Below are 20,501 nucleotides of genomic sequence, written 5' to 3'. Positions count from 1 at the left end.
CTAGTCATCCTGTCAACTCGCGATGACGTTTTTCACACCCACTCAAACCTCAATTTCCGCCGTCAATAGCCTCACAGAGCGGATCTCCTCCGCCCATGCATCCAGATATATATAGCGACTTCCCGGCTTCTTGGGGGGGAGGGGATTTGAGATGCTCCAAAAGTGTGAACTGTTGAATTGACACTCAGACACAGACGATCAACATGGCCAGAATTCTTTTGACCGGTACGCATGCTGCCCCGCGCATCGGTTTGCGATCGATCGATTGCTAACCTTCGCGGTCTACAGGCGGAAGTGGCTTTATTGCCGCCCATGTTCTTGATACCCTCCTTGAGCGTGGCCATTCGGTCGTGACGACGGTCAGGTCGGAAGAAAAAGCTCAGAGAATTAGAGATGCGCATCCAGGCGTTCCCAAGGCGAAACTTGACTTTGTGATCGTGCCCGACATTGCGAAGCCTGACGGTATAGATCTCTCCAAGGGGAAAATTTGGGGAAGAGTTTTGCTGATATATGTTCAATTGGCAGCATTCGACAAGGCCGTTGTTTCAGACCCTCCGTTCGATACTGTTATTCATACCGCCAGCCCATTCCATTTCCGGGCTACCGACGCCCATGAGCAGCTTTTGAAGCCTGGTATGCGGCTCTTCCTTTTTAGTTGCTTCGGCAGCGTCTGTTGGGAGAGTGTCTAATGGCTTCTACAGCTATTAACGGAACCGTTGGAATCCTTCGTGCAATTAAAAACAGCGCTCCGACCGTCAAGAGAGTGGTAGTCACGTCTTCCTTTGCAGCCATCCTCGACCAAGCGAAGCCACCAACATATGTGTATTCAGAGGTAAAGTTGCCCTCACACAAACATCCTACCTGCAGTCCGTGTACTAATGAAATGCCAATAGGCTGACTTCAATCCGACTACGGAGGAAGACGCTACAAAAAATCCCTTCTTGGGTTACCGCGCGAGCAAAGCCCTTGCCGTACGTTTCTTCCATCTTACTTGATAAGGAGAATTCCAATTGACTAACCGAAACCTCTACAGGAGAAAGCGGCCTGGGACTTTATAGAAAAGGAGAAGCCGAATTTCACTCTTGCAACAGTATGACAACCCCCTGCCTTTTCTAATTTGTAACTTGGGACATATGTTTACCGTCATCATGATGCAGTGCAACCCGCCGCTTGTCATAGGACCCTTGGTCCACTATCTTAGCTCTCTCGACGCCATCAACACCTCCTGCGAACGATTCCGCGACCTTATAACCGGCGCAGGCAAGGAGCACTGTCCGCCGACTGTCAGTCCTCTCTGGGTCGACGTACGAGACATTGCGCTTGCCCACGCCCTGGCAGCCGAGAAGCCAGAGGCTGCCAATCAACGGTTCTTCACCGTTGCGGGGGAACTCAGCAACAGGGAGATTGCGGAGATTATATGGAATGAGTTCCCGGAGCTGCGAGATAGGTTACCGCAGGGCGATGCGTTGAAGTCGGGTGAGAATCCGCCAGAGGGGGTGTTCGGGTTCGACAACCGCAAATCGAAAGAGGTTTTGGGATTAACGTATCGGCCTTTGAAGGAGGCTGTTGTTGACGCGGTTAAAAGTATTCTACCGTTGGTGAAGTAATTTAATGGCGGGTTTTTTTCGGATAGAGTCTCCTTTGGCCTCAATTCGGAGTGCGCAAAGAGTCTGTATTGCATTTCTTGACCTTCAATGACATATAGCTACCCGGTCTATTATAATTTGAATGCAGAAGAACGCCAATTGCTTCTCCTTCATCACAAGACAGGATAAAGTCCTGCGTTTTCCTCAAAGCCTTGGTTGGGTTCACCAAACAAAATGCTCATTATTCTTAGCACGCAACAGACCGTCCCTTGTCGTTTTTCGACTTTTTTTCCCATTCGGATGCGGCTTTCTTTCTCTTCAACTGCCGATTTACTCTGATGGCCCTCCATTCCGGAAGCTCTGCCGCCACCGTTCCCGAGTCCAGGATCGGTATTTTGGCTGGCGAAACCGATAGGCTATGAAAGCAGACATTAAGAGCTTGGGAGGCCATTACCGGCCAGTGTCCTCGCGATTTCCGTCTTCACTCTCCCTGTCGTCTCCACGGGATAGTGACGGGTGGAGATGATGTGGTGTCCGCCATTGGATGATAAGACTGAAATACCCTCTGGGGCCAGGGGAGGCGGGCATGGGAGCCACATCGCCTTCCAGATCCATGTAATAATACAAATCGTATTCACAACACAATCCTTGCCTGCATGCTGAGTTGCCCTTGCGTGTCTTCAACTCGCGTGGGTATTGAGCCATGGGGGGATGGAACCGCATTTACCCCCTGAGGGATGGCGATGGTATCAACAATCCATTTGCTGGGCACCATATTCTCCAGTGGTGTTGCCACCGTAAAACAAAGAAATAACTCCAAGATATTAATCCCTCTTTTTTTTTTTTTTTTTTTTGGATTTGGAGGCTCGGGTTCTGCGTATGGACGCAGATGGTGAGATCTTCGAGAAGAGGAATATCATTCCAATAAAGGACGGGTTCTGGACCACTTTTAGCCTTTGCGCATGCAACACATAGGGCTGCAAGCGACTCGTCCAACTTTTACCCCTATTCTTCTGAGATCTCCATTGCAATTTGACGATGGACTGCGTAGCAGAGGTTACGAAGGGGCATAAGCGCAGGTCCAAGGCCACACACACACAGGCCCTAGATCTCTGACCAAGCCATCGGTACTTGTGGTTGTGACTCGTCAAATTGGCAAATTTCTCATCCTTGAAGTGGAGGTCCCTCTCAAACCTCAGCGTTCGTCGTCACCGTGGGTTTCAACGTCCCGCAATTGAATCGTAGACGGGAAACCGGGTACGCAGCTCGCCTCCCAGCCATTTCCGAACGATGATCAGTCCCTTCTCACAGTCTGCGGCTTGTCGTCGTCGTCGATCGTGGTCGAGGCGGGCGTCTGCAGGACACGGAACGTTCCAATGTTATTCTTCGAATTTCACTTCAGTCGGGGGGGAAGACACGCATGGTCATTGGCGCATTGCTGGGCAGCATTCGCCATTATCACGGATGGCCCACGAATTTCATATGTATATATTTTTGCCATGTTCTCCCACCCTCCCCGCGCCCCGGCGGTGTGTGCGTTGCTCTCTGCTCAGGGACTGCTGCACGGCACAGCGACGGGAGGCTTCGGCTTCGGCCTTGGCGTCACTTGCCACGTGACTGGACAGAAACGCAGACTTCTGATTGGCCGGAGCTTAAATGTTTGCACGGTTTGCATCTCCTGCGGCTGATTCGACGCCAATCCAGGCGCCGCACGGCTTGAGCGAGATTTGGGCATTTCTCACGTCCAGGATATCGAAGCACTCAGCACTCAGACGGAGCATTGCCATTGACTGGACGTTGTATGTCCCAATGGGCCTCTTTCTCTCTCGCCTGTCAGCACTTGGGTCGAGTTCGCTGGTGGAAAAGACAAAACGCCCCAGCCATCGCTTATGCTCAGTTGGCCCGGGGGACGCTGGAAAGCCCCGCTGACACTCAACACTAGAGAAACTCTCCTCAAACGTCCCTTGCATGCCGCTTCGTATACGCGGACCACCCACGCATGACACGTTTGCCAACTTTTCTCTTCTGCAGTTCCAAGGTAGAATGCACCTGCAGGAGGAACTGAAGCACAGTCTCCGCTCACACACACATACACACACTCTCGCTTGCAGCTCCGTCTCGCTCTCATCGCCGCAGAAATCTCATTCTGAGGCCTCAATTTATCCTCTTTTTAAGCTCCCAATAGATCACCAACTGTGGAGACCTTATCCCCTTGGTCTGGGAATCCTGGTTCCCCCCCTAGCGGCCCAGGAGTTTAATTTGTTTTGAGATCCTTGGAAAGCCCCGACCCCTTGGAAAGGAACTTTAAGCACGGCACATGCAGCCACCACTAGTTACCCAAGGACTGACACGGATGGGGACTTGCAGACACAACAGCCGCATGGCCCAAAATCGCCAGCAGAGACACCTCATCAGCGTACGGCAGACCAGAGGAGTTGTTTGTGATGATTTTCCTGATCCGCTTCAGAATGCAGGTGAAGTAACAGTTATGCCTACAAAATGCACACAGGAGAGATTGCTTAAAAAAAAAAAAAGGAAAAGAACAATAGATGTTTGCCCGACCAAAGAAAGGGGTTCGGCTGTGTTGTGACCGGAGGCGTTTGCTATTGAAGAACAACCCGAACGGCTGTTCGGGGGCGGTTTGACCCCTCCTTGTATTGAGGAGCTAAAACTCCGACTTAAAGAAGTCCGGCCGCAAGTCGTACTCCGTACTCCGTATTGGAGCGGGGAATTCTCGACTGCCACCTGATAGGGAGTACATAGAGCTACTTCTGACACGTGCAAAAGTGTCCAAGAGCTTCTGTGGGAATTTTAATTGCCGGGGGGGGTGGCAAGCTTGGAGATTGCGGTTCCTGGCGCACTTGGCTCATTTGAAATTTGGATGTGCACCTATCCCTGAGATTCTGAGAGTCCCTTTGCAACTTCAACTCTGCATTCCCTGGCACGATGCCAGGGTGCACAATCAAGTGCCTGGATAATCGCTTTTACACACGTAGGATGTACTCTGCAGTCTCCCGTATATGATTGACGAGCTTCCAAAACGGTCGAGACGTGCTAAAGCTGGTCTGACGACCCTGCCGGCCAATCAACAGATCCTTATTCTGTAATAGCCAATGGAGCAGCTTACCCTCTGGCGTCTCCACAATATTATGCCAAAACGATGGGCACTTTTTTTGCCAAACGTTCCTCGATTTACGCTTCGTGTTCGCCTAGACGGGAACAGGCAATCGTCTCCATCATCTATTGACGGAAAGAGAACCCAAGGCGATCCAGACAACTGCAACGCCGGCTGTCATAAAGGTGCTGGCCTCGCCCTTCCCCTTAGATAACCCTCCCCAGAGCTTGCAGAGGGCTTCTCGGGTTCACCTTTCCATTCACTTTTCATCATCGGGAGTCATCATTAAGTTCAAATCATTATCTGGTGTGCAACTGGCGGGACATTGCAGCGAATATGGACACAAACAGATGATCAAACCCCGACTTGCAGATTAAATCGTCGTCGCCATGCGAGAGCGCTTCGCATTCACGATTCGGGATGAGGGAGAGAAACGAGGGCGCCCTGACCATGATCCGGATGGATTGGTACTGGAGGCGTGGGCGCAGGGTTTCATGGTGGGAACCTTGGTCTTCATGGCCGCAATCACCATCGCTAATATGCGGCGGCGCATGTTGCTTCACAAACTCATTTTAGCAGAGGTACAGACTTAACAAAGATGAAAACTTTTCACCTCTCGCCATCTTCTCTGTGCGCGGGATGTTTTTTTTTTTTTTTTTTTTTTTTTTTTTTTTTGTGTCGCCATGCAGTGAAGGCTTTTTGGGATTGAATGCATGCTGACTTTTGTACGATGACGGGTAGTTGCTCCTGGGCATTGGCCACGGAACCTTTATCTTTTTCCACGAACCAGTATACGGCTGGTATCTCTCTTGCACTGCGATTGGCTTGAACATGTCCTGGACCCTTCACAATATCATTGCCTGGTTGAAAAACAGGCCGTTTATGAGCCGGAGAGTGTCCATGATATATATCGGAACTGTTATCCTGGCCCAACCCTATTGGGTGTTGGAGATATACGCGAATTTCGCCTTTTTCAATAATATTAATGATTTATTTTTAAGGACCCGCCCTTGGGAGCCTCTTTTCCGGTGAGATATCCTTTTCTCCTGATATTGGCAGGCGCTAAGCGCGAAACATTTGCTGAATGATTTGCTTCTGACAGAGATCCCTGGTGGATATATACAACATGTAATCTTTTCTGGGTTATCAAATCCCAGTACGACTTTGGAATCTCCGAGCTATTACGGAACGGCCCGCGATTTGGCATCATGCTGATTGCTATGTGCATTTCCATTATCTTCATCATTTTCGACACCCTAAGCGTGCTACGCGTGCTTAAGGGGGCTTTACCGACGGGCATCAATCCGTTCTGGAAAGTAAGCTTAAATCATCTCACTCACCCAAATCCCAACAAAATGTCGCAAATGCTTACACCTCTTTTTTTCCTTTTCTCTACAGCTATCCTTTGTCTTCAAATGTCTTTGCGATGCTGTTGTGCTAGACGACTTCAAGACCGCGCTCGATCGGCTTCGAGATTATTGGCTGGCGAAGAACGGGGTGGAAGTGGAGGGGACCGAGCGACAGTCAAAGAGCAACGCAGCGGCCACTCCGGTGAACAGATCAAGATTCTGGCGAAACTCTGCCGGAATCATAGAACCGCTTGAGCTGAAGCGGCAGCAAAAAGATGACACGAACTGTAGCAGTTCGGGACTGAGTCAAGAAAACCAAGTCACGCCCTTTGGGCATTTATGAATGCGCTTGATTGGGTTTTACGGCTGTATGTGCATGATTTTTATTGCTTTTTAATTGGTTTTCTTTTTTCTTTTTTTTTTTTTGGTGTATATACCATGAGATACCAGCAATAGCTTTTGTGCGTTCAAAAAAAAATGGAGAAATATTTAATAATTGATATTGATAGATTTTCGAAGGCTCGCTGACTAACTAAGTTGGCTATGGCGGTTGATAGTTGATCCGGCCCGTATCATTTTCGGGACCCCCTCCTACAGGCAGTCAAGCGCACGCCAACGTCCATCATTTGATAACCTCAGCCCAAAGATCAAAAGAGCCCGTGAAAGGAATGTAGGGCACCTGCTCGAGAAGCGCTTGGCTTTTGATGATGCTTCATTTGCGGCTAATGGGCAGCTTGCCCGCTTCTGCTGCCGTACCCGGACAAATCAGCCCAATTACTGAGCAGCAGCAGCAACGGTATGGACAACTGCTTACCCGGCTGCAAGGGCCATATAGCGCTTAAAGCTCGCGGAGAGTGGCCCAATTCTCAGAGATACCCGCCGGCCCAAAGATCACCTCCTCCTTTGGCGTTCCGGGAGTGAATCGGAAGCGGACGTACTTGGTTCCACGGAATCCATACACCTCAACGTCGGTGTTGCTGTTCGAATTTGGAATAAAGGCGTCCATCGTGTCAAACCCAGCGTCACGGAGAATTTTCCATTCATTTGTGATCTTCGTGGGTCCGAAGACGACTTCCTCCTTCGGGGTGCCGGGGGTGTATCTCACGCGGATGTACTGGGTCCCGCTGAAGAAGTAGGCTTCTTCCTCATACTCTTCTTTCTTCGTGGATGGAATGGGGATGACGGCGTCGACCTTCTCGAATCCGGCGTCACGGAGAGACTTCCATTCGTCGACGATCTTTGCGGGGCCGAAGATCTTGGATTCCTGCGGAGTACCGGGAACGAAGCTGAAACGGACATAGCGGTTTCCGCTGAAAGCATATACCTTCTGCGGGTCGTTGGTGCTTGGGAGCATTGCATCCACGGAGGTAAAGCCGGCGTCGCGGATGATTTTCCATTCGTCAGTGATTTTGGCGGGTCCGAAGACTTTGCGCTCCTCGGGGGTTCCGGGCTTCCACCACATGCGGAGGTAGCGCTGGCCCTTGAAGAAGTATCCCTCGCCCTGGTACCCGGGGACACGGAGCGCGGCGTTGATACTGACGGACATTGTGAACGAAAAAAGTTATTCAAAACTTTAACAAATGTATACACGGTAGAATGCAGCAGGTTCTGAAGCTCGATGGAAATGGTTGCAGTGAGGATATACAAGAATGAAAGCTCCAACGTTGAGAGACAGCGATGCCACAGGCCTTTATATCTCTGGGGATTGAACCTTTCCCCTCATTTACATTACATTGCCACACCACCTTGAGGGATATCCATTATGAAGATTGGTTGGATCTCACATGGGGAGGCGATTGTTGGCGTAGGTGATTGCTACATTCTGAGGGGTAAAACAGGGCTAAGTGAATGTTTACTGTATCTAGTTTTAGCAACCATCAATCATCGTGACTGATATTAACCCCCAAACAACCAAAATTGTCCGAGCGCCCAATTACCTCTTCGACCAGTGGCACGGCCCAACTTCAGCAACACTGGCAAGCGTCTGAGTATAGGAATGGGAAAAGCAAGACTGGGACTTCATCATACCCTAGGGCAGGGAAACGAACTAGCGATTTCGGATGTGTTCTCAATCGGGCCGGAAACCCCAGCGATGGTAGCATATACACTTATCAAAATGCATAGCTTTTCAAGTTCTTCTCGATTGCAGTTTCCCTGATTCTCGGTCCCTCTCCATTCTGAACCCTCTTTGGACTATAAGTCAAACCCAGGGCTGCTCAGTTCGTTCAGGGCATCCCATCCAGTGCTGGGAGGAGGCTGCATCCTTCCGTCTGACTGAAGCTGCCCACCCTCGCAGACGTCTTCTGATAATACACACCTATTCTGCCCATTGACTGCTCTCAGGCCGTGTAGCACCTCCGCAGGCCTGTTATGATCTTCCTTGGATTCGGCTTGAGATGGGCATTAATGCATTTAGATCATCATCTAGGCCTTTTCTGAAGTCGTCGTTTTTGCAAACATTATGCATACCACCCACCTTCCGGATACCAACTGTTGCTTGTGGGAACGATCGATGGCTGGCGGTCATGGACAATGCCTTTTCAACCTTGGGGAAATCTTCAAGTTGGCCATGATCCCTTCCGATAACTAGTTAGGTGTCCTTTGCCTCAAGTTCGTATTTTCGCTCCGCATTGATATTGTCCACTGCATCCACCCCGCCTGGGACCCGCGCAGCCAAAACACCCCCGCTGACCATCCGAAATGGAACCCCTCAGGAAACGGCATGGAAGGCTACTGAACCAAAAAAGCCAGCAGACCAGGCCGGACAAGCGACTGGAGAGTCGGCTAACTCTTCGCTGGGTCGCGACCTGCTTACAAATTTTGTGATCGTGTCTGATCACCCTGGGCGCCTCCAGGGATGCTTGTTTAACCTTCACCAAGCTCATTGGTAAGAGAGGCCCTTGTGCACTGTTAGCATCAAAGAGTCAATTCTTTGACTGGCCCATGATTCTTAGCCAAGCGAAAACCAATCGGAGTAACTGGAACTACGTGCCCTACCTTGATATTTATATTGCTTCCGTGAGAGGATGGAACGGACGGATGCACTCCTTGCTTCTGCCACACCTAAATGTACGTCTATGCGATGGTAATATCGTTCCTCGACGATAGCTTTGTTCAATTTGAGGGATATTTGCGCCCGGTTCTGCCATCATTTTATTTTATTTTATTTTATTTTATTTTTTTTAATAAAGACTATACTGACTCCTTGTGCACATGATCAGTATCATCCATGCAAGACCAAGGTCACCGTGCCCATAGTGCAATTGATTGTCCAAAATATACAGCCTCGATCCAGGCTGCTTGGATGCTCACACAGCTGTTCCAATTGGGCCCGCTAGAACCTTGACATGCCACATCATCCTCGACAGGAAATACTATTCGATAGTCTCGGTGAAGGCGAGATTGTCTTCCTTATCCGGTAATGCGCAGGAGGAGACGTTCCGGATTCTCCAAGAGGCCTTTCTGAACCCAACGGGGGCCAAAAGGCTTACGAGGGTGGTTAAGCTATTTGACCCTGGGAGCTTTGATGCTAGTTGGTTCGGACTTCAATCGTTAGAAACCATCCCCAAAGAAAAATCAGGCAAGCAAACTCGGAATGAGTGTCTCCACTGCTGGACAGCGACGGTAATGTGTGGTTAGCAGTGCCAATAGCCCACATATATATACATCTTCTAACACCTTCCCCTTATGCCTTATTTTGTGGGACACTAGATACGAATGCTATCGTCAATATTAGCGGAGAGAGGTTCGCTGCGACCTGATTTGCTTCTTCAGCGCCGGCACATCTTAACAGAGACCCGGTTATATTTTCTTGGAGGACGCTGATAGTTGTTCCGAGTTCAGTTGACACCCTTAAACTCTCGGGAATCATATTGCCTTCAGAGCTATAATATACGCCTGGTTGTATATTCAAGTTGCGCTTTTATGTCTTTCACGTCGGGCCTTTTCTGGGGAGGGGTCTCCAATGTCAGAGCAATCTTTTCAGAGACGCAAGTTGATTTGGGTGGGGGATTAGTTTCCGGTGCATGCCAATTTTCAGCGATTACGACGACGGTTTGACGGCTGGACAAGGCCTGCCTGGAATCATTTTGGCACAAAATGTGTGCTCGGGTCAGGGTGTCTGGATTCTTGTGGATGCGGGAAGGTCTCCGCCTCGGGAAACATGGGGTGAATGATGAGTCAAATCATTACTTTCATTCTCAGGGTCTGGTAGAGCTCTAGCAAGGCCTAGTGCTTTTTTGTTATCGTTCACAATGGCGTTTGGCTTTGGTGTCAAGCGGCCACGGGAGTTGTCACGTCGAGGATCCCCTACACATGCACATAGCCGAAGTTTCAATGAGATTCGGGTTTGTGACCAAAGGTCTCGCCATTGAAAGAAACCGGAAGCCTTACTCCGTTTGAGGGAGTCGATCATTGCTGAATGTGATGGTCACAATCCAGTGCCAGTCTTTTTATCCCAACTATTCCGTTGCGAGCCTTTCGTGGCCTTGACCTTGCCCGGCAACAGGTAGCATGTAAATTCAATGGTTTGAGATGCTTCCAGGCTCGGCAATCAGGGGGGGGTTTTGAAACGCCCTTGTCCATCTTGCTTGTATGTGCTTTGCGAGTGGCGTGAACCGTGAACCGCGAACCGCGGTTTTGACGAAAAGAAAAGCCCTCTCGGGCAAGCTGGAAATCGGCGCGGCTCCATATCAACAACGCATTGGAGCCCACATCGTATAATTGTAGGCGCTCCGGCTATGCGTCGCCTGATCCCGCCATACATAGTTCTTTCAGAGGACCAAAGTTCACGGATAGCTTCTCCGCCCCCGGGTAAGCGGAGGAGTCACCCACGCCAAGGCGAAATCGAGATTTGCTCAACATCCATCCCGGCCCCAGTGCCTTGAGTCAACCCACATATACAGTAATGATTCCAAAGACGGGTCCGATTCGCCGTGTCCGCTGGCAAGGCGCGAGAGCGGGGGATCGCTCGCTCGCCTAAATTTCCAGATGTTTCGCCTTTTTCTTTTTCTTCTTTTCTTCTCTTTTCTTTTTTGGGTTTTACAAGGTGCTTCATCCGAGGCCAGAGACTGACAGCTTCGGTGTGGGGTGCCCAATCAGATTGACCGCGATGATAAGCCGGCGACGATATAAACATCGCGAAGGATGGCGCTTTCAGGCTCGACATCGACTCGGAAATCATCTCCAGGGCACCTCTGTTGATTGAGATTGTTGTTTGGATTAAAGTTTATTTATTTTATTTTATTTTTTGCGCCAAAATGCATCTTCGAGCGGTCCACGCAGAGGAGAACATCGCGGTGCTCCAGCAGCTCGTCCGCGAGAACCCGCTGGGCATACTGACGACCGCGATCCAGTCACCGCTCCACCCGCTCATCCAGTCGAGCCACATCCCGTTCGTCATCGACGTCCCGGAGACGGAGGACGGCGGCAGCCCGTCGAATGGCACACTTCGCGGCCACATCGCGAGGCAGAACCCGCAGGCGAAGGTGCTGATGGAGGCCCTTGCGGCCAGGAAGGAGCAAGGCCACGATGGGCTGGAGCTGCCGGACGAGGTGCTGGTGCTGTTCAACGGGGCGCACCACCACTACGTGACCCCGAAGTTCTACACGGAGACCAAGCCGGTGTCGGGAAAGGTGGTTCCGACGTGGAACTACTCGGCGGTGCAGGCGTACGGCAAGATCAAGGTGTTCTGCGACTCCAAGGCAGAGGAGACGAACGCTTTCCTGCAGAGACAGGTCGAGGATCTGACGCGGCTGACCGAGTCGTCGATCATGGGCTACACGGGGGAAGGAGGACGGCCGGCGGCGTGGGAGGTGGCGGACGCGCCGACTCCGTACGTTGAGATACTGAGGAAGGGCATCATCGGGATCGAGATCAAGGTCGATCGGCTGCAGGGCAAGTTCAAGATGAGCCAGGAGATGAGCAAGGGCGACCGGGAAGGGGTCGTCAGGGGCTTTGACGCTCTGGGGACGGAGGCGGGAAAGGGGATGGCACAGACGGTCAGGGAGCGTGGAGAGCTGAAGGATCGACAGAGGGAATCATGATCTAAGTTGACTACAGTATGTACTCCGTACTTGGGCTGGTTACTCCTGGTGAGTGTCTGCTACTATCTTAGATCGCTATGAACCTAGACAAGGAAGATAATATACCAAATAAGAATTAAAAAAAAAAAAAAAAGACAAGATGCAAGTCCAAGTCTTTCTAAGACCAGAACGAGATCAGCCACGAACTCTCGCGGGAGCCAGAGTGTAGGTTATCAGTGAAGTGAACAAATATATCTAACCAGGCGGCTGGCTTTTTGTTGCTTCTTTTTTTTTTTTTTTTTTTTTTTTTTTTTTCCCTCTTAAATTGCTATTGTGCAAGCATCACGGAGTTCTTTAAATATATTCAATTCTCATGGAATGTGATATGTTGTTTATTCTGTCGTGAGACTTCAGACAACCAAAGCAGATCAATATCCAGGCCCCGATGGCCTGTCTAAACAAATAGTAGTCTCTCAACGTGAATGAAGCATGCAGAGGAACGAGGAAAGACAAAGAGGCATAAAGGGATGTCAAGCCGTGCTGGTGTTGGACTGTGCCGCTTCGTCGTCGCTTTGTCGGTGGATTGTGAGCTGCAGTTCAATGTGTGTTCTTTAATATTTGGTTATTTAAATACTTCTCTCTTTCTTTTGTTTCCTTTTTTTATTTTATTTTATTTTATTTTTTTCCCTTTCTGCAGTGAACCGGCAGAATATGGAGAGCTAAAAGGCGCTTCCAGCCTTGAGAGAGAGAGAGAGAAAAAAAAAAAAAAAAAAAAAGGGAATTCCAGGAGAATGTTGATATATACTGTAAAATAAGACACATTTCCACCGCAGAATTAACCACCAGCAAAGAAGTCTTCTTCTTGTGAGTTCGAGTTTGTCTTCTTTAGTTAGCCATAGCGAGATTGAAGGGCTGGACGATGGATCAGGGCCTCCCAATCACAGCCGGCCACCCCAGCCCGCCTGTTTGAAAGTCAATTCCGTCTCTCAAAGCATCTCTCTCTATTTCTAAGTTCTCTATTTTCTTAGTTCTCTATCTATCTATTTCTTAGTTCTCTGAGAGAGTTTGTTTGTTTGTTGACTGAGCGAGGGAGTTCTGCTGGCAGGTTAAACTGGTTAACTACCACTTAAGACATACGAGCATGACGGGGTCTAGGCCGTGCTGCTGCTGAACCAGCCAGCGTCATACACTTCTGCTTCGTGCCCTTTTGGATCTGCAACAACTTTCATCGCTCGCATCACGGATAAAAAAAAAAAAAAAAAAAACCCCAATTCGTCATGCGCCTGGACGCGGCCTCCGCCGTCACCACTCTGCCCTCGCCACCCCAGAAGAAGAAGAACAACAACAACAACACCGCGATCCGGACATGCTCTCGCAGTCGCAGCCAGACTGATCCGTCGGCCAGACATCATCATCATCATCATCCCCCAGGACCCTCCGTCAGAGACCGCCGCTCCGTCGACTTCGCGTCCCCAACACACAGACACAAACCCGCCTCCCTCCAGTTCAACCCAGCCTCTCCCCTCAGCTCCGAGAGCTTCTCCAACCCGGCGCTCGCCAGCTTCTCGCCTCGCAAGGTCGCCGCCCTCAAGTCCGGTGCCCGAGCAGGGGTTGTGTCCTCCTCCACGTCCAACACCACCTCTTCCTCTTTCTTCTTCTCTACGTCCAACACCACGTCTTCCTCGTTCTTCTCCTCCTCCTCTTCCATCCCAAAGCTACTCCTGCAGACCCCCCGGACGGCCCGTGACCTGGATCTGCAGTCCCAGTCGTCCTCCGCCGCCCACTTCAACTCGCCCCTGTCGCCCGGAACCCTCCCCAGCGCCGCATCGTCCACCGTCTCCCCGTCCGAGAGCTTCCGTCCGCCGTCTACGATCGACTCCCGGACGTCGTATCAGAAGCGCGCCCCCGCGTCTCGGAGCAGCCTGGGCATTGAAACCGCGTCCGGGCCGCCTCCTGCGCTAAGCACCCAACGCAGTCTTGCCCAGGAACGACACACCACGCTGTCATCATCTCTCGAGTATCCCAACAGATCCCGATCCTTTGGCCTGGCCTCCTCCTCCTCCTCCACTCGAGATTCTGGCTCCAAACTGAATAGTTCCTCCGCCTCCACCTCCGTCGAGGTCGGCATGAGACCCGAACAGTCGCCCACTTCGATCCTGAAACGGTCGTCGCTCCCGACCCGGACCGTCTATTCGTCTTACCAGAGCGACCGGCCCAGGAGCACGCTCGCCTCGCAGGCGAACGAGAGCCCCAACGATGGCGACCATGATGATGGTGATGATGATGATGATGACCTTACCGCGAGACTTGACACCAATGCCGATGCGAGTTCCAAGGACTCCGACGATAGCAGACAGAAAAACGAAGATGTCTTCTTGAACATTGCAAAATCCTCGTCGAGCCGCCGTGACTCGGTAAGGGGTTCAGAGCGACAGAGAGTAAGCCAAACGTTTTTTGTTTATTTTCTTTTCCCCCACTCCTCGTTTTTGTTGTTTTCTTTCCCCCCACTCCTTTCTTTTCCTCCCCCCTCTCCAGCACTCCCGTCAGTCCTCATATTTTTTTGTTTATTTTATTTATTTTCTTCTTCTTCCTCTTCCTATATTTGGCTAATTTGCTCTCTAGTCGAAATTTGGGCTCACTGGCCTGTCTTCGCGATTACGAACGAAAGAAGATACGCCCCCTCCCGATCGAAACATATACGATTCCCAGGATGTATCTCCGCTCAACGGCTACACCACCGGCATCCTGAGATCTGCCGCATCTTCCCATCCTCTGGATGACTCGAGTCGTCTTAAGTACCTTGGATCCACCGCCCGATCGACAATTGGACTGCCCCGGAGCAGGTTTGGTCGCAGCACAGCCCGTGAATTGTCGCCGGAGCCACCGCAGCAGCAACGCCCAAGTGAGCGGCGTGGTTCAGCTCAGGATACCTTTCAGCTGCGAGCTCACCGACAGTCAAACATCCCAGGTGGAAGAGGCTACCGCGCGCTGTCCAACTCCGACGGCACAGATCCAGCCAAACTGGACGTCGAGCGATCGCGATACGACGGTACTGAATCAACACTGTCAACGACTGCGCCTTCCACAGTCTGGGATGAATTGGACGATCTGAAGTCAAGGATCCGGAAGTTAGAGCTGACCGGGAAACTCCCTACGTCTTCAGCCGCTGCTATGTCATCGGTATCGGGCGAGAGACCGCGGACTGCCACCACCACCGTCACCACGATTTCGTCCTCTCCAAAACATGGGCGAAGGACGAGTGCGTCTCCCAACAATTCCGGTGACGCCGCGACGACGGCCGATGCTCAGATGCAAACGCTGCTCCGCACCGGACTGACCAAGGTGAAGCCGGCGGTGAGCCCGGAGATCTATTCTGCGCTCGAGGCCACCGCGAACGATGCTTTGACCCTTTCCTCCATGTTTGGCTCGAACGCCCAGCAATTGGCCAGCACCATGTCTGTGGTTGGCACGGCTACCGGCTCTGACCGGCAGTTCAAGAGAAAAGTCGACAGCATGTGTCGAAGCCTCACCGAGCTTTGTATCGCATTGGCTGATCAAAAGTTGATCGCGGCGTCGAAGAACCGCCCCGGAAGCAGAGATGCGACCTCCAGCGTGCCACAAGTGAATGGTGCCGACACCACACCCAATACCACTACGACCAATTTTCGGCGAAGTGCAAGTCATGAGCCAGAGGACGTTGGACGGCAAGCTGGCTCTCTAGGACGAACGCTGACGAGCAGCCGGTTGGAAGGGCGTCGTTCAAGCATGCTCAACCTTTCCACTACCGGTTCTACGGTGCGAAGCTCGCAGGAAGCCTCTGATTCCCAGGTTACTTTAAAGCCATCAACGCCCGTCAGCCGAATCGGACGCTCGTCAACAACAGCAACCTTGCGCAACAGACGGCAGGATGAGGAAGACACGCACGATAAGTCGTCGATAGTGAGCCGTACCCTATCATCACGAGTATTCACGGATATCCCCGAGCCGAAACCTCGACATTCCCTCATCCACCGATCCTCTCGCGAATTCAGCCCCTCGCATGACCAGCAGACGCATCAAGACCAGCAATTACCCCCTCAACGCACTATCCAGGTTCGAAACACTCCATCCAATCAATCCGGAATACCCCTTCGCCGAACCTTCCTCTCAACGGGATCCCACCTCTCCACGACAAGTCACCTCAACATTCAGCCTGGCTACCGCAGATACGGCAGCTCGGTCATAAACACCGGCCTGACGCCTCAGGCCGAGCGACGAGGAGGAGGAGGAGGAGGGGCAGCAGGTGCAGGAGCTCCTGATCAAGGCGAAACGGTGAGCTCGCCGCTAACTGCTACGGCGACAACACCTACCACCAGGACGGCGTCGCACTTCAGCAGCATGCAGCAACTCCGGCCGCGGACTAATAGCTTTGGAACGAGGCGGCTGAGCCTACGACGCACGCTGGACGGGGGCAGTGTTGCCAATGCGGGTTAAAATTGCTCGATTAGAGTCCGGCACATATATGCACAGTTATATCCTTTTGGCGACGACGGTGCCTATTCGAAACTTCGGGAGATCGAATTAAATTCCCTTTTTTTTTTTTTTTTTTTTTTTTTTTTTTTAGCCTATTGTTATGACAAAAACATGCGTTGCAACTTTAGCGAGTTATGAAGCCTTTTTTTTTTTTTTTTTTTTTTCCTTTTTTTTTCCCTTTTTACCCCCTCAAAGAGAGCCCCCATGACAAGCATAAGATGCTTTAACTATCTCAACCTTTTGGGCGATTTTGGTTGTTACCAAGATGCATTTTCGGAACATCCTCCCCTTGTCCATGGAGTGTGAATCCAAGGGAGAGCGAGCGAGCAGCTCCTTGGAAATTATGCTGTGTTTGGCAGTTCCTATCCTTATTTTTCTTTTCTTTTCTTTTCTTTTCTTTTCTTTTGGCTCTGTTTCTGCGCTTCTACGTACATATATAACCCTCCGTTTTTCTTTTTGGAGACTCCCTCCTTTTATCATTTCCTTCAAGCATACTCCCCATGCTGCCGTTACCACATTTGCCGGTGCTTTTTTCTTTCTCTCTTTCCTTGTTCTTTCTCGCAAGGACTAGGGCCACGCAGTTGGACTCATTGAGGGCGTCCTGCCTAGCAGCATGGTTGGTGTTTTTTTTCCCTTTTCCTCTTGTGTTTGGAAATGATAATGTACGCCCAGCGTTTTTCCATTAGGCTCTTAGTTCTTTTTGGTTTTGTGGGCTGTGTGTCCTTCTTTGCTTTTTTTCCCTCTTCGGGATGCTTTTTCGCTTTGCGAAGACGTAAATACATTAAGCAGTACGAAGTAGTAGAGCTTCATTATATATACATACAAACAAGCAAACATGCCTGCATGCATCTATTCATTACATCCTTCTTCTACTTCGACGGCATTGAACTACTTATTTTGATCCATCGACTAGTGGAGATTGAGGCCGTGTAAAGTTCCTTTTTTTCTCTTTTTCTTTTCCTTTTTTTTTTATTTTTCTATTTCTTATCCATCCTTTAATAACAGAGCAGCGTACTTGGTCACGAATCTTTGCACGGCGGCGATGAAATGCTCGATGTCTGCGCGACTTAATTCGAGCGATAGCGCCATGTAGCCGCGCGCAGCGAGGTAGATCTTCTCTTCGAGCATGTGGTGGAAGAACAGCTGGTGGCAGGTCGTGGCGTCGGGGCCCGAGAAACGGATGCTGAGGACGCTGCCGTAGCCGGAGACGTACATCCGTCCTGGGGGTGGTGTGGGAGGTACGTCGTTGGTGTCGCTGTTGGAATCTGTTTCTAGGGGATATCTTTGCGCATCATCATCGTCATCATCGTTGTCGTTGTCGGTGCGGTTGGCAGGAGGCTCGCACAGCGATGCATCAGCCAGGAGGGCGTGCAGTCTCGCTTTCAGCGTCGATCCGAGCTCGTTCAGCCGCGCGACGCGTTGGCCGGAGTAGACGTCCAGCCCCGCGCAGCCCGCCGCCATGCTGAGCACGTTATTGTTGAACGTACCCGCGTGGCCGAGCGGAACCTTCGTCGTCCGCGGGTCGAAGAGCTGCAGTACGTCTCTGCGTCCGCCGAACGCGCCGAAGCTCATACCCCCGCCGATCCATTTGCCCAGGGTGATCAGGTCGGGCCTGAGGGCCCATTCTTGGGCGAGCCCACGGGTGGCGAGGCGGGAGGTCATCACCTCGTCGACGATGAGCAGGGCGGATTTCTGGTCTGCTAGCGCTCGGAGGGTCTTGAGGAAGTGCGCTGATGCCGGACGGCAGCCGCCGGCGCCCTGGAGGGGTTCGACGAGGATCGCGGCGATGGAGCCCCGGGGCCGGGTGGCTAGGAGCTCGGCGGTCTCGGCAGGGTTGTTCCAGGGCGCGATGAGGAAGTTGTGGGGTAGGTTGGGCGTGAGGTGAGATACATCGTGGCCGCGACGGATCTCGTCCACGAGGGTGTTTGGAAAGGAGAGGGTGCTGCCGTGATAGGCGTTGCTGAAGACCACGATGGATTTGGGCTCCGGGCGGCCGGGATGGTTCCTGGCGGAGAAGGCCAGTGCGGCGGCCAGGGCCATCATGTTTGCCTCCGTGCCCGAGTTCGTGAAACGGACCATTTCAAGATTGAAACGCTCGCAGACCTTGCGCGCGAGGATGGCCTCGTGTGAGTTCACGCCGCCAAAGTTCCATCCGCGAGACAGGACGCCTGCGAGCGCCTCTGCGATCTGCGGGTTCGAGTGGCCGAATATACCGGCGCTGTACTCGCCCAGGAAATCGGTGTATGTGTCCCCGTCGACAGAGGTGAGGGTGCTGCCGTGCCCCGACTGGAAGCTCAGCGGGAACGGGGTGGTATAGAGCACAGAGCGTGTGTTGCCGCCAGGGAAGTATCTACAAGCTTCCTTGTGGGCCTGGTTGGATTGGGGGTTTCGTTTGACGAATGCCTCTTGGACGCTGGAGAGGGCAGCTTGAAGGGACTGGGATGGTGCCATTTGGGACATGGGTATCTTGCAGGCGACAGGAACGGGGGGATTTGTCTCAAGGAACGTTGAAGATGTCTATACGGGACTACTTGTCTGTATTGACCGCAATGAGTGATTGACTGTTTTCTAGTAAACCAGCAATCATAGGCCGGAAGTCAAATTAAAATCATATGTACAGAGTACTCTGTACACACAGAACATATACAAAGTGACAGTCAAAAGTCGCGCATCTTGTGCGAGATGGTATGTACCGTTCATACATCTGCAGTCTTTGGGTATTTCGGATGCGGGGAAAATCTGGCTCTCTCGGCTATGTAGCTCGTCGCTGCTGCTGGCTTTCCGCCCGGCACCGTCGAGTGGCAATCCCGAGCGCCAAGCAAAGAACGAGAGAAAGAGAAGTCCTCGATCTGAGATCTAACGCAATACGAAAGGACAAAAACTGCATTCGGTTCGCTCTCAGGAAGAGCCTTGGGCAATAGCATCTACATGACCTCAAAAAGGGTTGTCACGAAGCAAACGTGTCACAGACTGCAGACCGGATCATGTACAACAGAAATATACATACACAAAAAAAGATGTTATGCTCTCTTGCATGGATTTTGCATTGTCGAAAACGGGGATGAGGTGATGCTGTGTAAGCTGATCTGCAGTTGTATGTTTTTATTTTTTATTTTTATTTTTTTCTTTTTCCCTCCATTTTTGATAATGACGATTGTCCGTAAAAAGCCAAGCAAACAGGGCTGTGCAGAGGATAGGAAGAAACAGGGGGTCTGAAGAAGAAAGAGTTGGGTATCTCAGCATGGCCCAATTTACCATTTGGTTGGCAACTCTGCACTCCGTATCCGTATGGGACATGCTACATATGCGTGATGTTAGAGAGTGTCTCAGCTGGAGGAAGTGTTCACGTGCGAGACAGCTGGTTTCCGACCAGAAACGGGGGTAACCATCCCATTCCAAAGCCGGACAAGACAGGATGCTCTGAGCACTGCAGGCCGGAGAATTCCCCCAGCATGTGCATTGTTGCAGGTTCTGCAGAGGCGCCACGTGGATGATGAGTCTGCCGTGAGTTGCGCGGGCTTCTCCAGACGGATGCACAGGATGTGTCTCCAGACATGGATGTTCCCTTGGTGGTCATGAGAGGGGGGCGGAACATGTGGGATGTTGAGGACAAACCCCAGTACAGGCATTGCACATGTGGCCACGCAGCAGGTGGCCTGGGGTTAAAAAAAAAAAAGAGGAAGAAGAAGAAGCAGAAGAAGAAAAGAAGAGTGTGGGTGATCATCTGGAACAAATGTGGAAGTTAGAGGAGCTGCATGTCTAATTTGCTCGGAAAATCGGTTGGCATGTTCTGCAAGTGTCCAGGGTGCCAGGTTCAGCATTGATTGCCGTTGCTCTCATTCGGCCTTTTCTGACTTTCCCTTTTCTTTTCTTTTTTTTTTTTTTTTTTTCCCCTCCCGGTGACCCATCGACGTCA

General features: G+C 51.3%; 9 protein-coding genes across 9 annotated transcripts; 4 read left to right on the top strand and 5 right to left on the bottom strand.

Moving 5' to 3' along the window:
• The first annotated feature begins 70 nt into the window (after positions 1-70).
• Positions 71-1,762, top strand: CIMG_01961 (ketoreductase). Its single transcript, XM_001248189.2, has 7 exons — positions 71-225; positions 289-462; positions 526-633; positions 702-832; positions 894-971; positions 1,034-1,090; positions 1,158-1,762. Exons 1-7 carry the CDS (start codon positions 204-206, stop codon positions 1,605-1,607), a joined length of 1,020 nt encoding a protein of 339 aa, XP_001248190.1. The 5' UTR covers positions 71-203; the 3' UTR covers positions 1,608-1,762.
• Positions 1,620-2,953, bottom strand: CIMG_10845 (uncharacterized protein). The gene is made up of 3 exons (XM_012358920.1): positions 2,781-2,953; positions 2,584-2,729; positions 1,620-2,524 (listed from the first exon to the last, which is right to left on the bottom strand). Exon 3 carries the CDS (start codon positions 2,307-2,309, stop codon positions 2,037-2,039), a length of 273 nt encoding a protein of 90 aa, XP_012214343.1. The 5' UTR covers positions 2,310-2,524; positions 2,584-2,729; positions 2,781-2,953; the 3' UTR covers positions 1,620-2,036.
• A 2,137-nt stretch (positions 2,954-5,090) lies between these two features.
• CIMG_01963 (uncharacterized protein) lies at positions 5,091-6,528 on the top strand (the record flags this gene model as incomplete). The annotated part of the gene is made up of 4 exons (XM_001248191.2): positions 5,091-5,282; positions 5,443-5,729; positions 5,804-6,017; positions 6,100-6,528. 4 exons carry the CDS (start codon positions 5,091-5,093, stop codon positions 6,391-6,393), a joined length of 987 nt encoding a protein of 328 aa, XP_001248192.1. The 3' UTR covers positions 6,394-6,528.
• Positions 6,529-6,888: 360 nt separating this feature from the next.
• On the bottom strand, positions 6,889-7,596 carry CIMG_01964 (uncharacterized protein; the record flags this gene model as incomplete). Its single annotated transcript, XM_001248192.1, has 1 exon — positions 6,889-7,596. The coding sequence occupies one exon, from the start codon at positions 7,594-7,596 to the stop codon at positions 6,889-6,891; it is 708 nt and encodes a 235-aa protein (XP_001248193.1).
• Positions 7,597-8,418: 822 nt separating this feature from the next.
• Positions 8,419-9,202, bottom strand: CIMG_12739 (uncharacterized protein; the record flags this gene model as incomplete). Its single annotated transcript, XM_001248193.2, has 3 exons — positions 8,419-8,636; positions 8,866-8,957; positions 9,114-9,202. The coding sequence occupies 3 exons, from the start codon at positions 9,200-9,202 to the stop codon at positions 8,419-8,421; spliced, it is 399 nt and encodes a 132-aa protein (XP_001248194.2).
• Positions 9,203-10,161: 959 nt separating this feature from the next.
• On the bottom strand, positions 10,162-10,464 carry CIMG_01966 (uncharacterized protein; the record flags this gene model as incomplete). The annotated part of the gene is made up of 2 exons (XM_001248194.1): positions 10,162-10,358; positions 10,443-10,464. 2 exons carry the CDS (start codon positions 10,462-10,464, stop codon positions 10,162-10,164), a joined length of 219 nt encoding a protein of 72 aa, XP_001248195.1.
• A 768-nt stretch (positions 10,465-11,232) lies between these two features.
• CIMG_01967 (transcriptional regulator) lies at positions 11,233-12,227 on the top strand. Its single transcript, XM_001248195.2, has one exon. The coding sequence runs from the start codon at positions 11,309-11,311 to the stop codon at positions 12,092-12,094; it is 786 nt and encodes a 261-aa protein (XP_001248196.1). The 5' UTR covers positions 11,233-11,308; the 3' UTR covers positions 12,095-12,227.
• A 1,123-nt stretch (positions 12,228-13,350) lies between these two features.
• On the top strand, positions 13,351-16,546 carry CIMG_01968 (uncharacterized protein; the record flags this gene model as incomplete). The annotated part of the gene is made up of 2 exons (XM_001248196.2): positions 13,351-14,511; positions 14,696-16,546. The coding sequence occupies 2 exons, from the start codon at positions 13,351-13,353 to the stop codon at positions 16,544-16,546; spliced, it is 3,012 nt and encodes a 1,003-aa protein (XP_001248197.2).
• Positions 16,547-17,569: 1,023 nt separating this feature from the next.
• CIMG_01969 (glutamate-1-semialdehyde 2,1-aminomutase) lies at positions 17,570-19,045 on the bottom strand (the record flags this gene model as incomplete). The annotated part of the gene is made up of 1 exon (XM_001248197.1): positions 17,570-19,045. The coding sequence occupies one exon, from the start codon at positions 19,043-19,045 to the stop codon at positions 17,570-17,572; it is 1,476 nt and encodes a 491-aa protein (XP_001248198.1).
• Positions 19,046-20,501: the final 1,456 nt, after the last annotated feature.

The sequence above is a fragment of the Coccidioides immitis genome (assembly GCF_000149335.2).
Source record: "Coccidioides immitis RS genomic scaffold supercont3.1, whole genome shotgun sequence".
Taxonomy (NCBI): Eukaryota; Fungi; Ascomycota; class Eurotiomycetes; order Onygenales; family Onygenaceae; genus Coccidioides; species Coccidioides immitis.
This window is presented reverse-complemented; position numbering and strand designations above follow the sequence as displayed.

Coding starts and splice junctions, on each gene's coding strand:
- CIMG_01961 (XM_001248189.2), top strand. CDS start 204: ATGGCCAGAATTCTTTTGACCG. Junction 463..525: donor CGACATTGCGAAGCCTGACG/GTATAGATCTCT, acceptor TTCAATTGGCAG/CATTCGACAAGGCCGTTGTT. Junction 634..701: donor TGAGCAGCTTTTGAAGCCTG/GTATGCGGCTCT, acceptor TGGCTTCTACAG/CTATTAACGGAACCGTTGGA.
- CIMG_10845 (XM_012358920.1), bottom strand. CDS start 2,309: ATGCGGTTCCATCCCCCCATGGCTCAATACCCACGCGAGTTGAAGACA.
- CIMG_01967 (XM_001248195.2), top strand. CDS start 11,309: ATGCATCTTCGAGCGGTCCACGCAGAGGAGAACATCGCGGTGCTCCAG.